Source organism: Nothobranchius furzeri, chromosome 3 (genome assembly GCF_043380555.1).
Source record: "Nothobranchius furzeri strain GRZ-AD chromosome 3, NfurGRZ-RIMD1, whole genome shotgun sequence".
In the NCBI taxonomy this organism is placed as follows: domain Eukaryota; kingdom Metazoa; phylum Chordata; class Actinopteri; order Cyprinodontiformes; family Nothobranchiidae; genus Nothobranchius; species Nothobranchius furzeri.
Window position 1 is genome coordinate 69,096,416 of NC_091743.1, and position 15,284 is coordinate 69,111,699.

The 15,284-nt window shown below is 42.5% G+C and overlaps 1 protein-coding gene across 5 annotated transcripts in view; it reads left to right on the forward strand.

Annotated features, from left to right (window-relative positions):
• mtss1 (MTSS I-BAR domain containing 1) overlaps positions 1-15,284 on the forward strand; it is a 73,343-nt gene that overhangs the window by 14,250 nt on the left and 43,809 nt on the right. For 2 of the 5 annotated variants that reach the window (XM_015958662.3, XM_015958663.3), the window contains exon 1: positions 1,270-2,140. The exons of the other annotated variants lie outside the window; for them this stretch is intronic. In XM_015958662.3, coding sequence (XP_015814148.3) covers positions 2,069-2,140 — 72 coding nt within the window. In that variant the 5' untranslated portion in view covers positions 1,270-2,068. Of the gene's footprint in view, positions 1-1,269; positions 2,141-15,284 lie in introns of those variants that run through there. 5 annotated transcript variants of the gene reach the window in all.

Sequence of the window (15,284 nt, forward strand, 5' to 3'; positions counted from 1 at the left end):
GCTGGTTGCCTGGTGAATCAGGGTTGTTACAGTCTGTAGGTTCAACATGATAAAACTCAACATACATGTTGATGCTTCATTGGTCATTTACAGGCACACGTACGATTTACTGACACTATTTAGCCTCACATATGTTTTTAGACCACGTTTGTTTCAGGATAATCCAGAGTTGGGTTGCGGGGCAGCAACCTAAGCAGAGAGGCCCAGACCTCCTTGGGCCAGCTCCTGCAGGGGAATCATAAGGCGTTCCCTGACCAGCTAAGAGACATAGTCCCTCCAGCGTATCCACTTTGGGTCTCCTCCTGGTTGGATGTGCCTGGAAATCCTCACCAGCGAGACATCCAAGAGGCATCCTGAACAGATGCCTGAGCCACCTCAACTAGCTCCTCCTGATGTGGAAGTGCAATGGGTCTCCACGCACCCCCACAAATGTTACATCAATGGCCGTAGGAAGTGTGGTATACCATGATTATGGGGTATTGTGGTTCAGGGTGTCATGGTTCTGGGGTGCTCACCCTGATATCACAATTCTATTCTATTATCTCTTCCATTATGAAGGTATTTTCCTTGAGTTTATAAGTTTGCTTGAGTTTATTTAATGCTTCTTCAGCATCTTCAAGATCTGATGTTAGTTTTTATAGTCATCATCTCTAGCCGTTGAGACCTGTTTGCTCTCAGACACCTTCAGGTTTGCAGAGCTAGTTTATCCCTGACTTTGTCAACAGTTTTGGTTTTATATGTGAGTTAATTAGGTTTTTATGAAATTTTGTTAGAAGTCCCACTTTCATCATGAAGATCTATGTTTAAAGCCTGGGCTTGAGCTCTGTTGATTCAATTTGATTGATTTCCGGTTGTAAAAAATTGTCCATCAACCTGAGATCTGGTGACAGTCACCAAGTGTTGAGATCCTGTGAACTCTAAATTCAAACACAGAGTCAAAGGCACATGACTCTCAAGGTCAGGTTGTCTGGCGTTAGGTGGAAAATTTGCATATTTGTCCTGCAGTGCTACCATATGTCCACTAGTGGCCGCCATGTAGTAAGTTTACTCTTCGGTCACATGACTGAAAATCATAATCAGCCTATAGTTTGTTGCAACTTCTCTCTCTCTCTCTCTCTCTCTCTCTCTCTCTCTCTCTCTCTCTCTCTCTCTCTCTCTCTCTCTCTCTCTCTCTCTCTCTCTCTCTCTCTCTCTCTCTCTCTCTCTCTCTCTCTCTCTCTCTCTCTCTCTCTCTCTCTCTCTCTCTCTCTCTCTCTCTCTCTATTTTGAAATTCTACAGCGGAAGTTGTGGATGTCACTCCGCCTGACTTCACGCGGAGTTTGGGAGAATCTCATTCACTCCAGGTTAGAACTCCCGTTGGAGGAACGGCAGGGAGACTGCGGACAAAACTCACAAGAAAACAAACCAAACCATTCTCATACACTCAGGAGAGGCGACGGAGGGTCTTCAATTCGAGCCGGACCACAGATAAGACCCGTATCGATTATTTTTGTACGACGTAATTGATCACGACGACCCGTGTCTGCGCGTGTCGGTCCACACGTAAAGTGCGCGTTGGTTTGGGCACACGCACAGTCACAGGTTGCCTGGCTAACATTGTTAGCTAAGTTAGCAGCCAGAGGTGAGGCGTTCTTTCCTTTTATCGAGGTAAAAACCAAGCGGGGCCAGCTTTCCTAAGGCAGCCAGGCGTTTTCCAGACGTTCCGCTGCGTGATCCAGTCATGATGTTGTGTTTTTGGGGACATTTATCAAGTTGGCCGGCTGGTAGCATCGGCTGACTACAGCCTAACGCTAGAGCTTCTCCGACCTGGATTTTTTTTAAACTCCCGTTTCATCTCCTATTTACTCATTCTTCCTACTCCTGTATTCACTCCCGTTTTGACCCTTTTCTTTAAAGCGGACTTTGTTCTTTGGGGGATGGAAACAAACCCCCTCTGATAAAAACGTCTATATTGATTTTTCTGTGGGAGGATTTAAAAACTTACGTGGAAGTTTCTTTTTTGGGGGGGGAGGTAAAAAGTTGTACTTGCTGGGAGGTTGAGGAGGATTTTTCCGAGCCTGTGGAAAAATGGATGCGGGTATAGAGAAGGAATGCAGCGCCTTGGGAGGGCTTTTCCAGCTCATCATGAACGACATGAAGGTGATTATAAATATAACACTTATTTTACTTCCTCTATGAATATTTAAAGCTTATTTTCTCATTTCATCGTCTCACTCCTCTAATATTAAATAACTGCATTTCATCGTAAGCCACTTCACTCCAGTCTCTTGTGCAATTGTAGATTGTTTTTAATTGATTACTAATATTTCATGCATTGCATGCATTGCATTTTTTCCTACCATTGTTGTCAAAATCAGCTTTTTCCACAGTTTTAACATGTAAAAAGCCAAAAGTGGTGCATTACAAATAAAACTGAATAAGCCCGTGTCCGAGGAGCTGGTTGTGATGATTGGAAGTTATAAATAGCTGAACGTGGAAGATGTGAGTGCTTGTGATTTAGGTTGGGGTAATGACTGAGCTGAGGTTGCAACTGGTCGTGGGCCATCTGAAAGAGCAACAGGGCTGGATGGGGGTGGATTTTACCAGCTGTGTGCTCTTTGATGTTTTGTCAAGCAGGCTGCCCTTTGCTGTCTGTTTGTCAGTCAGTCAGGGGTTCTCCTCTCAGATGTTCGTCGTTAGCAACCTCCCTTTTCATGTCACATCTTTTTTTCTCTCCTTAACCAAAATAACCAGAAAAGTCTTTGTTGGTGTTTTTCTGGGAAGGGTTTCTGGCTGGAGCTCCGCTCAGACATACGATTTGACTTTCTGCATATAAATAAATAGCTATTTGTGCATGTAGCACTGTGGTGATTTTGGACAATAAAGAGATATAAGTGTACACATGAATGATTTACCTGATGACGTGAGGAAATTGTCAGACCTTCATCTTCCAACACTTTTGGGGCCAAATGTTCTGGTTTCCATTATCATCCTCCGACCTAAAACAAATTTGAATCTGTTTTGTCATCAAATCACATCTTTTGAGTAAATTCAATAATTTAGTTTAACCTTTTTTACATTTTGGTCTAATATCAAATATATTTTTGTATTTGGGCAGGTAGGTTGTTTTATTAAAAGTTTTGTGCATGTTGGGGGAGTTGTTTAGAGTTGACTGCTGTCACTTTTTATTGAATGTGTCCTACTTATTTATCTACACTCTTCTGTCTGCCTGGAGGATCCGTTATGGGCCAGATTACAGGGCTTATTGACATGCTGTCTAGAAAACTGTTTATGTTCCATTATTGCCAAGATAGCAGAGTGCTCATGTGGAGTAAAACTACACAAGAGGAACTTATTCAATATTAGATGAACAAATATTTCTTTATTCTTATGAGGCTGTCTGTGTTGGTGTTCGGATCCACTGAAGGGATTCCCGGTTAGTTGCCTCCTTTAGGCCTGATGGGCGTCACCTGTCTGTAAGGAATGTGGTTGCATGAGAGTAAATAATTTGTATGATAGCAAAGCCATTTCAGGTTGCTTTTACTTTGCATTTTAGACAGGATTTTCTACCTCTGCTGAGAAGAACCAATCAAGTTAAGCTTAGTTGGTATTTGTGTAACTAAACAACATCAGCTTTTTAATCCGACTGTCACCACCTGGATCGTGTTGCACTAGTTTCTCGTGGACCTGTACCTCGTGTGTTGACATGGGGGTGGTCTGCTGCAGATCCATTATGAATCAAGTTTGGTCTGGGGACTGTGGAGAATCGGGCAATACCTAAAAGCATTCCAGCAGAAGCTTAAAATGAAGCGTGCCCCAGCTGCTGAAACGGGATAACACTTCTGACCTTTGGTGCTTTTCTTTTACATTGTGCAGTATAGTGTGATATGGCCTCCTTTAGTAGGTAGTACCACATAACTGATGCTATCGGATCTTTTTGTCCCTGGTTTTGTCTCAGCCTAGGTTCCAGACACAGGCTGTACCACATCACATGAGTGTTGGGATTGCTTCCCACATTCCCAGATCTCTTTTTCTGAAACATTAAGTCGTTCATCTTAGAAGTTATTCAAGCATCTCTGTGCTAAAAGAACTCTGCAAACCTATTCAGTGTTGTACCCACTCAGTGCTTCTCCACTGTTTGTCACTTTGGGTACAATTATGAGCTGAATCAGTGTAATAAACATAACTTTACACTTACAAGGACATTCTGTGTCCCGCATCACCACAGCTTCACACGTTCTGTGATGATAAACGATGGGTTCGGGGTTGAGTAAATTTTTAGAGTTGTGTGTGTGTGTGTCAGGGTTTTGAGGGAGTTTGTAGCTGCTCTCTCTGATCATGCCGTGGATCTGTAGCTCTTGTAAATTTTCTTCCTGATTGGTGAATTCCAGCAGGAGGTAAACGGTTTGTCAGATGGCTTGTTGCACAAGGCTGAGTGTGTCGTTCACAATGCAGCTCAACAAACCGCAGAAGATGATTCAGTCCGCAGAAGTACCAGAACATTGTGTAAGAGTTGGTCTTGTGATGAGTCACTCGAGTCCTGCCAGCCTTCATATAAAATATTTTTAAACAATAAATCTGTATTTATGAAACATGGAGCATATTACCATGATCCGTATTCAGATGGTGTGTGTGTGTGATTTGGAAGTACTGAGATTTGGATATGAGCATTAAAAATGTTATTTAATTTTATTTATGGTAATAACAGAATTTTGAGGGATGCAAAAGATTGAGAAAGTGCAGTGATGGGACCGTTTATGGGGGAGCACATAACTAAGACAAGTTTAACCTGTGTGTTTTAACAACACATTCTCACACACAAAGCGTCAAATAATGACGCGTGTGACCAAGCGGAGCCCCAGCGCGTCGGGAGAAGACGCGCAGGGACACGTGTCACCGGGGGCGTCAGTGTCCGACGCCCGCAGTGGCATGGACATTATTCCTCGAACCTCTAGCGATCTAACCTTCCCCTCACCCCCATCCTAACCTTAATTTAGTAATTTCCAATTAAGCTTTGCATGCACAACCTAGTTAAGTTTAGAATGGGGTGAGGGGAAGTTTAAGAAGTACATAAGATGGTCAAATGTCCGTCTCATCGCGGGCGTCTGTATCTGACGCTCTGGCACAGTGTGTCCCTGCGCGTCCTCTCCCGATGCGCTGGGGCTCCCTAATCGTCATATTTTGACACTTGGTCACACGCGCAGTGTTTCCCTTACATAGGCGTAGCCATGGCGGCCCGCCACGGCTGAAATCCCAGTGCCACGCCTACAAGATCCCAAGTTTTATTGATTTTTTTTTTTTGCGCCGTTTTCCGAAGAAGCAGCGGGAACTACTCTGTTGTTGCTTGTGATCATAGCCGGCAGGCAGCAAGGAGGAGGAGGCAGGGTGGTTACAGCTAGGGATGAGCCGGATACTCATTTCAGATTAGTATCCGGTACAGATAAAGCATTTTTGACGAATACGAGCATGAAACGAGTAAAACTCGTAAATATCTGTAATCGTGCTGAAGGAAAATCCTCATTGGGTAACTGACTGTCTTCACGCTCTGTGATTGGCCAGTCACATAGATCGCCCGCCCCTCCCTACACACAAAACTGCAGCCGGGAGCTCAGTCCGCAGCCGGGAGCTCAGTCCGTCCGGCCCATCCATACACACCTATACACACACACCCACACACACACACACACACACACACACACACACACACACCACACACACACACACACACACACACACGTGCACGCACACACACGTGCACGCACACACACACACACACGTGCACGCACAGTAACGGATCTCTCTGTGCTTGCTTCACTGTGCTGACGTTTCTTCAGTACTCCCTAGGTTTTCTTCAGCTCGCCTCATTTTCGCTTGAATATTTAAAGTTACTTTTTTCGTAACGTACGTGGTGCTTTTGACAAGACAGAGTTGAAAACGGCTCGTGCATGTGTCGGTCACTGCCTCCACTCCGGTCGGGGTTTTTAAAAAAATTTTTAACTCTCCCCCTCTCTCTCACACACACACCTCAATCAACATTGTTTTGTTTAACTGTGTGTTGGAAAAATGAAGATGTTTTTCCAGACGCCAAGAAAAATTAAATGTCAAATCCACCCTGCAAAGTGTGTCACTAGAGTTTAAAACAAAAATTATTTTTGTGCAAATGTAGCAGTTGCTGGATTGGTGCAGTTCAAAGTGGAGAGCATCAAATAAAACAATATTAACATAAAGGTGAGACCCCCCCCCCCCCCACCACCACCACCACAGCTGGAAAAATTCCTAGGGGAAACACTGCACGCGTCATTATTTGATGCTTTGGGTGTGAGAATATGTTGGTTTTAAACATGGACACACCACATAGTGAACATCTTAGACACAATAGAAGCATTTGAATGAGCCCGGTGTCTAGTCAAAAACCGTTCCGCCTGTGTGAGACTCACACGTGGACTCTCTCTCCTCTCTGCTGCTCTAGTTGGGTGACTCGATTCAGATTAACACTCAAACACACATCAGTCTGTCTCAGATTACTGCAAAGTTTTGTGTCTGTGAAACCTTTTTGTTTCCAGAACCCTGAGCTTTCTCTGTGAAAGTGAGTTTATCAGCTTGAAAACAGACAGATTATAATCCTGGGATTATGGCAACCTGCAAGGGTCTGTCTGTAGAGCTTTGATTAGATTTGGAACCAAACTAGTACAAACTGGACTCTAATGAATGGAAGACTGAGAATGATCAATAGCTATAAAAAGTAAGTGATTAAGGCCCCTTCTTTGAGACTCAAAGCTAATTTCTGCCATTGCAGCACTCTGAATCCTGCTGGAATCCTCCATCCATTTTCCTGCCTTTATCTGGGGTCGGGTCGCAGAGGCAGCAGCCTATTGCCTAATTTATATGTACTTCTCCATCTGTGTCGGGACGGAGACACGCAACGCCATTATCCGTCCTTGTATGGGCTCTCCAGCAGGCTCGCGAGAACGGACGGAGTCGACCCACTTTTCTAAACATCCGTTTAACGAGATGGAGAGCTTGTGATTGGTCAGGAGTCAATCAAGATGCTGCTTTCATCAAAATACAGCCATTACGCTCTCAAAAAAATAAAGGCAATCAAAGATATCTAGCAGCAGACAGACACAGAGCAGCTTGAGGAATACCTTGCGGAAAACTCTAGAAATATGAAGTTTTGTTCACCCGTGACTGGAGGAGTAAAAAGATACGCAGCAAGTGTTTTATTCATGGACGGAAATGGCAGGAAACGTGGCTTCAGAGGTGACAGGTGCATGGAGAGTGGAGGAGAATGAGAGACAAATTTGTCTGTGTTAAAAGGTCAAAAAAAAAAATTACTATCTTGGACCAAATGCATGACAGGATACCCCGGAACAGCGCTACTCCCTCTGTTGTCCTGACAGGGAATTGAAATCAGTGAGCAGCATGAGTGACTCATCCCTGCTGTCAGATTACAGGAGGACTGATGATTTTTGTAGACTGCGTGGCATCAAATCCTAATATTTAACCAACAGAGGCACTCCTGGAGTCTGACACACACACACACACACACACACACACACACACACACACACACACACACACACACACACACACACACACACACACACACACACACACACACACACACACACACACACACACACACACACACACACACACAACCCATTTTTAATTGAATTACTATTGAGATTAAAGTCTTTTTAGAAGTGAATGAGATGTTTCCTACACACACACATCATGAGTCATAAAGTTCTGGGTATCATACATACTGATACAATTGTTTTTGAGTAAAATACACAGCCCAGAGTATTGTGGTTTTCAAAAGGGACATAACTTTCTGATGCAACAATCAAAACCACATCAGTTTATGATCGAAGGGCACACCCACTAGAAATGAATTTCCCACTAAAACCACAGTTAAAGAAATAATTGCAACATGTTAGTAGATATTTCATTAATACATTTTAATATTGTGACTAAACTGCAACCTCATAATTGTCACTTTAAAAGTGACGTAAGACTCAACATCTCTATGGGAACGCTAGCCTGGACTTACCTGAGGCTCCTAACCTATTATATATATATGTGACAGTGTGTGTGTCCTGTCACAGTGTCCCGATTGATCATGCGCCCTGGCTACTTGGCCAAGGGGATGTCCCTTTGGCTGACTGGTTAGAGCATATGACTCTCACCCGGGAGTCTGGGGATCGAATCCCGCCCGGGCCCTCGTTTATCCACCTTGCCACATATGTATATATATATATATATATATCCACACAAAATCAGTAGCAGAAAAAATGGCCTAATCTTTAAGTCACAGTTTTGTAAACCTTCAATGCCTGCTGAGATGTGGTCAGTCAGCAGATTCGTCCTCTGACTCTGAATGTTATCAGATGGTTGTCAATTGCAACTGAAAAACAGCTCTAGTGGGGCCTCGTCATAGCAGGGTGACTTCCAAAGTTTCAAAACTAGCACACTGGTATCTGTACTAGGGCTGCAGCTATCGAATATTTTTGTAATCGAGTACTCTATCGAATCTTTTTTTCGATTAATCGAGTACTCTAATAAATTACTCTTTTGTGTTTGTAAACCATTATATCATATATTGATGAGCCAAGATGGCACCGAGTATGGCTGCCTCGTCGCGAGCTCCACCAAGTTCCAACATTACACGCTCCATACTGTACATTAATGCCACTGTTTTGCACATACCAACCTCTGTACATTTTATATCTCTTATCTTATTGTTTACTTTATTCATTTGTATACTTAGATTAGCCATTTTTATATTTTACTTGTTTTTACATTATTGTATTTTTGCACAACTCTATTGCTGTGAAGCTCGCACACAAGAATTTCACTTGCATGTACTGTACCAGTGTACCTGCACATGTGACGTGACAATAAAAGCGATTTGATTTGATATCAAATAGCATGTTATAATTATGAAAGACCTCTTAAAATGAGCAAGCAATTGCCAGTTATTCTTCAAGTTTTATTCAAAATTAGTTTGCATAACTTCAGCACTTCAACTTTACTTCACAGTAAACAAATGCCTGTGCAAAAAATAAATATACAACCTGAGCCGATTCTCTCCTCGTGCGAGAATCTGCTAGCCTGCAAGCCAGACAATAACTAGGAGGATAACTGCTGAAGTAGCGCTGCGAGCGGCTGCGGCCCAAACAGAACCAGAACCGCTCCCGGCGCAAACAGCTCGCCGGCTGTTTCCCTATTAACACACGTCCGTTTTAATTTCTACACTTTTTTTCTCACACTAACAAGGATTGCCAAAAGCATGTTTGCTGTGGTTTTGTCAAATTATACTGATCACAAAACATTTATTTACTTTCTTTTGTTTTCCTCCGCCACTCATAAATACCCGTGTCCTCCTGCAGAAACCCAGAGGGACAACAGACATCAATAACACAATAAAAAGTCCGACGTGTTGTGTAAAACTGCTATTTTTTAGCACATTTTAAGTCCGACGTGTTGCTACCAAACGTACGGTGTGAGCTGAAACTGAGTGCTACAAACGAAAAAGTCACAGAGTCCGCAGAATATATAGCAATACAGGCTAAAAAGCATTATCTTGTAGAGGCTCTGAGTCCGCTTGCAGAAGTGACATTTACAGGTGCTGCAGCACGGAGGATGTGGTGTTGTGGTAGGCTAAATCCATTGTACAGTATTTACACTGGAGTACGTTTTCCGCCTTACGACATGAAAAATGGTCCCACACCTTTGACATTTTCTGTCTTTTTCTCACTCCACCGGGGTTCATGTTGTCCGCCATGGCTTAAGAGAAAGTTAAGTTATATTCGCTACTCGCGTGTGCATTCAGTCCAGTGGGCATGTGCGTCACTTATTTTGGTCCGGGTGAAACATGACCCCGTGCGTTTGCAAAGCCATGAATTAATTAAATATGAATTAAACGAATCCTCGAGGCAGAGAATTTGACTCGAGGATTTTTTGTACTCGAATTATTCGAGGTACTCGAGGAATCGTTTCAGCTCTAATCTGTACGCTACACTAAATCCAGTTTTTCAATTGCACTGTACAGCCAAAAATGACCCAACAGCATGGGTTAACACAGCTCACATAATTGTAGTTGGTTTTCTCCTAGCCAATCGGTGACTAACAGTGGCTGATGTTGCGTTTCCGGACCGGGTCAGCATGATAGGAACTGCAAAGAAGCAGGTACTGAAAAGTTGGGGGAAATACTGAACTTCACTGTTGGAAGGGGCTGGCGATTCAAACTGCACCCGTCCGAGTCACGCTGAGTAGTGCAACACATTCTCACACCCAAAGCGTCAAAATATGACGCGTGTGACCAAGCCTCAATACGTGACGATTCGGGATGCCCCAGCGCGTCAGGAGACGACAATCAGGGACACACTGATGTCGCACCGTCCCAGAGCGTCGGTATTTGATGCCGGTGGTGAGATGGACATTACAACGACTTGTGAACTACTTAACCTTCCCCTCACCCCAATCCTAACCTTAAGGTCACAGTTACTGACCTTAAGGTTAGGATTGGGGTGAGGGGAAGGTTAAATAGTCGAATAATGTCCGTGTGACCGCGGGTGTCAAACAGTGACGCCAGCGGAGCTACGTGTCCCCGCGTGTCCTTTATAGGGTTGGGCATCGAGAATCAAGCATCGATTGGAACCGGTTCCAACTGTTCATTTTTCCCGGAATCGCTCAACATTTTTTATTTCGATTCCTAGTGTGCCGACAGAAGAGGAATCCGTGGCTGATCTCCGTGAAAAATAAACTTGATCTGCAAATTGTGATCAACTCTTTTCAGAGCTGAAGAGAAATTATGACACGCCTCTAAATAAAGTAAAATTTTCTAGTGCAGAGTGGAGTCAACCCATAGAAGCACTGATTTGATCTCATTTCAGAGAAAAATAGAACAGGTCAGATGCACCTAATAAATTAAATTACTTACAAACTCCGGAATCTGTTTCTTTGCTCCACTGTTCTGGTGCTGAGAATATCACTAATGGGGATCAAAGGAGATACACAGATGAATGCACCTCTTATTTATTATTTGGAAACTACATTTACTGCAGCTGGCAGAGATTTTTTCTATTGATACACGGAATTTACAGAATCATTTAAATTTTAATAGAGGAAGACTGCAGGAGGGAGCGGTAAAATACAGACACACAAATATGCATTAGATTGGTGTTTAGTTCCCTTTTTCTCATCAGATATTTATAGTTTAAAATATTTTTAAATTTTTGACCTACATTTCAGTAACATTTTAGGTTTGTATTAATAACACACATCTTAGTCAAAATAACACAAATATATCCAGTAAAATATTAAGCATTTCATTAACATGCATTTGTATTGGAAATGGTAATAACATTTAATTTCTGCTGCTAACAATGTAATGGTGGCATGTCTATGTAGGGGTTGGCAATAATCCAGTTCAAATTATGTTCAAAGATAGAAGCGTTTGTGAATTATACACTACAACGGATTGCCGTTCTTCCTGCTTCTGTGTGCAGCGGTTCTGATCCATAGCGCTGCAGGATGCAGAATAAACCGGATGGTGGGGACTTTTCATCCGCTTGTAGAGTTTAGTCTTAGTTTTACGATCATCATGTATTTTTTTGTACGCCACTTGATTGTGAGACTGCTACCTGTTAGCTTTAGCATTAGCCAATCTGCGTGTAGCTGCACTTTAGATCCCAAACTTTGGACCGGTTCTGCCTTTGTGCCTTTGCTGGTTTCCTTATTTTCCTCCACTGCATCCAGATTACCACACTGTGCGCCAGTAAAAATCATTTTTCTTACACGTAACTTACCTTTGTTCAATAAAGTTCTGGGGAAAATAGAAATTCAAAGATGTTGCACCAGTGCTACATTTAAAAATAGACAGACATGTACAGACAGTTTTTTTCGTCGCACTGTACAGCCCTGCTCTTATATGGAAGAGCCTGGGGGAAATCAGGACGTCAACAGCACCAACCATAGACATGTACCTAGCGAGAAAAGCTATTCTTGATCTTTTTCTGCATCGGTTTCAGTGCTTTTCGGTGCACCGCTGCTGATATCGCACACTCGGTCCCGCAGCTCTCCTCCGTGAGAGTGGGGGTGTGGTGGTTGCACACGTTCCGCTGCTGTTTCTCACCAGTATCAGCTGATGGAGGGCTCTAGTTTCACTGCGCCGTTCGTGTCAGTGGACACGGTAGGGGCGGGGCGGGGCATGATGCTAAGCCTGGCGGGTGGGCAAGCAAAGCCTGGTGGCCCGCCAGGCTTATATAGCTCTGGGGGAAACCCTGCAAATGCTTTTCAGCACTAACCTAAAGAGGTGTGTAATTTCTCTGTCGCACGCACGCACGCACACACACACACACACACACACACACACACACACACACACACACACACACACACACACACACACACATGAACCTCCATTAGTTTCGGTGACTCCACTATGCCTAACTCATACATAACCAATGGGGTTCTTTTCCTAACCCTAACTTAAACGAAAAGTTATTTCACACCATACCTCTAAAACCAAGCTTTAGAGTGCTAAGCATTGTGTGGGCCAGCAGAATGTACTCAGAATGTGGAAATGTCCACATGTTTCAGGTTAAAGTCAAAAACTGCACTTGAGCTTATAAGACGCATGCACACACACAGCTGTAAACAACAGTTGTGATGGTATTACTATACTTTATATCCATCCTGTATCTATATAATTAACTGTGTGGAGAGCAAAATGCAGCCTGACACACCGGCACGCCCTACCTCTGCATGCTGTAATACGAAGATGCTTAGTCACATCACTGATATGCTTTATAGTTCCAGATTGTTTAGAGGTGTGTGTGTGTGTGTGTGTGGCTGGCTGATTACAGAGCACACTCACTTCTTACAGGAAAATAGGTTGTCTAAGGTGGAGGTGGGTGTGGGGTTTTCATGATTTGCTGCCACAGACCTGTATACAAGAGATGCCCAGTGGCTGGCCGCCATCTTAGATGGGTCTCCATTCGCCCCAGTGCATTCATTTCTACTGTGCTTACCCAACTAAAAAAACACATTTTATTATGGGTTTTCACAAAATAAGACAAAAGGTATGGCATGATAATTAAAATAAAAATATAATTAAACAAAATAAATAATGATAAATAAAATTATAAAATCCTACCAGGTAGGCTAGTTAAGTCAATAATCCCACAAGATCTGTTTTCAGTAGTATGCCGGTTGTTACCACAGTAGGCTCTACCTGCACAAAAACGGCCATAGTTGGCCACTCTGCATTGACTTTGGAGAGTTAGGAGACCCATCCAATATGGTGCAACGCTGTTATGCTCTTTAGCACCCAATGGGACGTCTGTATATTCATGCTTGTTTGCTGCACATCAGTCATTACAGGAAGGCAAATGTTGTATACATGTCATCCATTCATACGTTTTAATGTAAGGCTGTTATTTCTGTGATAACATAATGGACTAAAGGTCCTTTTGTTGCCGCTTGGTTTACTGCTGGTTTCCAGATTAGACAGATGTGTTCCTTCATGTTGAAGGTAGAAATCACTTTGGAGAGTCGTCCTCGTGAATCAAGATTCACCAGGAGACACCATTTAATTTTGACATGAGTTGACATGTAGATGATGTTGTGACTCGTGCAGATGTGCTGCTCAATAGAGGGTGTGGATTCATTTTTCTCTCACTCTTCTACACATAAAGGTTTTTACATCATTATGTTTTAAAAACTGTTGTGTGTTGGGTTTCCAGCTGACGAACAACTTTTGATGTGCTGTTTAGTTTTTGCTAAATTAAAAATTATTCTGAGACACAAATCACTAATCGGTTGGAAAATAAATGACAAGAATGGAGAGAAATGTTCAAATGATATGCAAAAATCCCCAAATACATTAACAGACAGGAGTCTCATGTAGATCAACTGCTCCCTGCTCTCCACTTCCAACAGGAACAGTCTGGAGAAGGACCCAGAGAGAAGAAGGAAGCACAATTTCTGATCTCATTACTGTTTATTTCTGATGTTTTCAGAGAAACATTCTCATAAACCTTTTTTTTTATTAACTAATCAAACTTGTTTACCTGCGTAGCCTCGTCCTGCCAGCTCATATGAAGACAGTCTGCTATAAAGACAGAACTGTTAGAGAAGAAAAAAATACCAAGCTGATAGCTGAAGTGTTTTTGAGTCTCACTTAAGGCTGAGCCACGAGATCCCAGTATGGAAATCAGCTGATTCAGGATGCTGGGAGACCTGAGACGTGCCTCTCAGATCTAATTTATGAACAGCTTGGTGTTTCAGAGCTCAAATGCACATGTGTGTGGGCAGTTTAAATAACTCCTTTACCACAGTGATACAGTGAATAATAGTAGAAACTATTTACTGTTGCTGGAGAATAAAGCAAAGATTGTTGCTTACTAAAGAAGCTGGAATGTTGGATCAAAGGGATGAGAACTGTTTTTCATCTCTCCCTCCAGGCATTTGGTGAAACCTCAAAACATCATCTCTGTTCTTAAGAACCGCTTTATAAAATAATTGCTTCCTGCTTCAAAGTGACTGGTTCACAAAACTAATCTCATTTATTATGCATGGGCCTGATTATATTCTAACTAGTTACACCTTTATCTCCCTCTCTCCTCTGGCTTCTGCCAGTCTCCGGCTGTGTCACCAGGAATCTAACAAGCTTTGTTGCATCACAGAAGTTTTAAAAATTTTAAGTGATAAAAAATTTTTTTATGCACCACCAGGACTTGCTTCTGGGTGTTTGTAAACCATTAACCGGAGGGGAACAATACAAACCCATCTAACTTTTCTCTGTCTTTCTCTGTGTTGCTCAAACACACCTTCATGTTGCTGTTTGAACAGCCTCTTCACCTTCACTCTTCTTCTCTGCTTTAACCTAATGGTGAACCCCAACAGAGTCATTATTACCAGGACAGCCAACATGTTGAATTTTTAATGTTTTGGCTCAAATAATCATGCAATCAAATCTTATAATGATCAAAATGATTGTTTGAAAATCCAGACCCGGGTGATTATGTTTGGTGTAAATGAAACCATATTGTTTCATTATTATGTTTATTAACACACACACACACACTAATTAATATGGAGTTACGGCCACAATCATTTTCTATATGTAAAACAGATTTTGCTTTAAAGGGGAACTAGTCAGTTTTGGCTCTCTTTTAGCATGGTCTGTTTTTCGAACAGGAAGCAAACCTTGCTGTGCGTTTGTCTTTTTAACACCTTAACCAGACAGCTGAAATGTCTCCCCAGCCTTGCTTTGTGTCTGCAGAAGTAATTA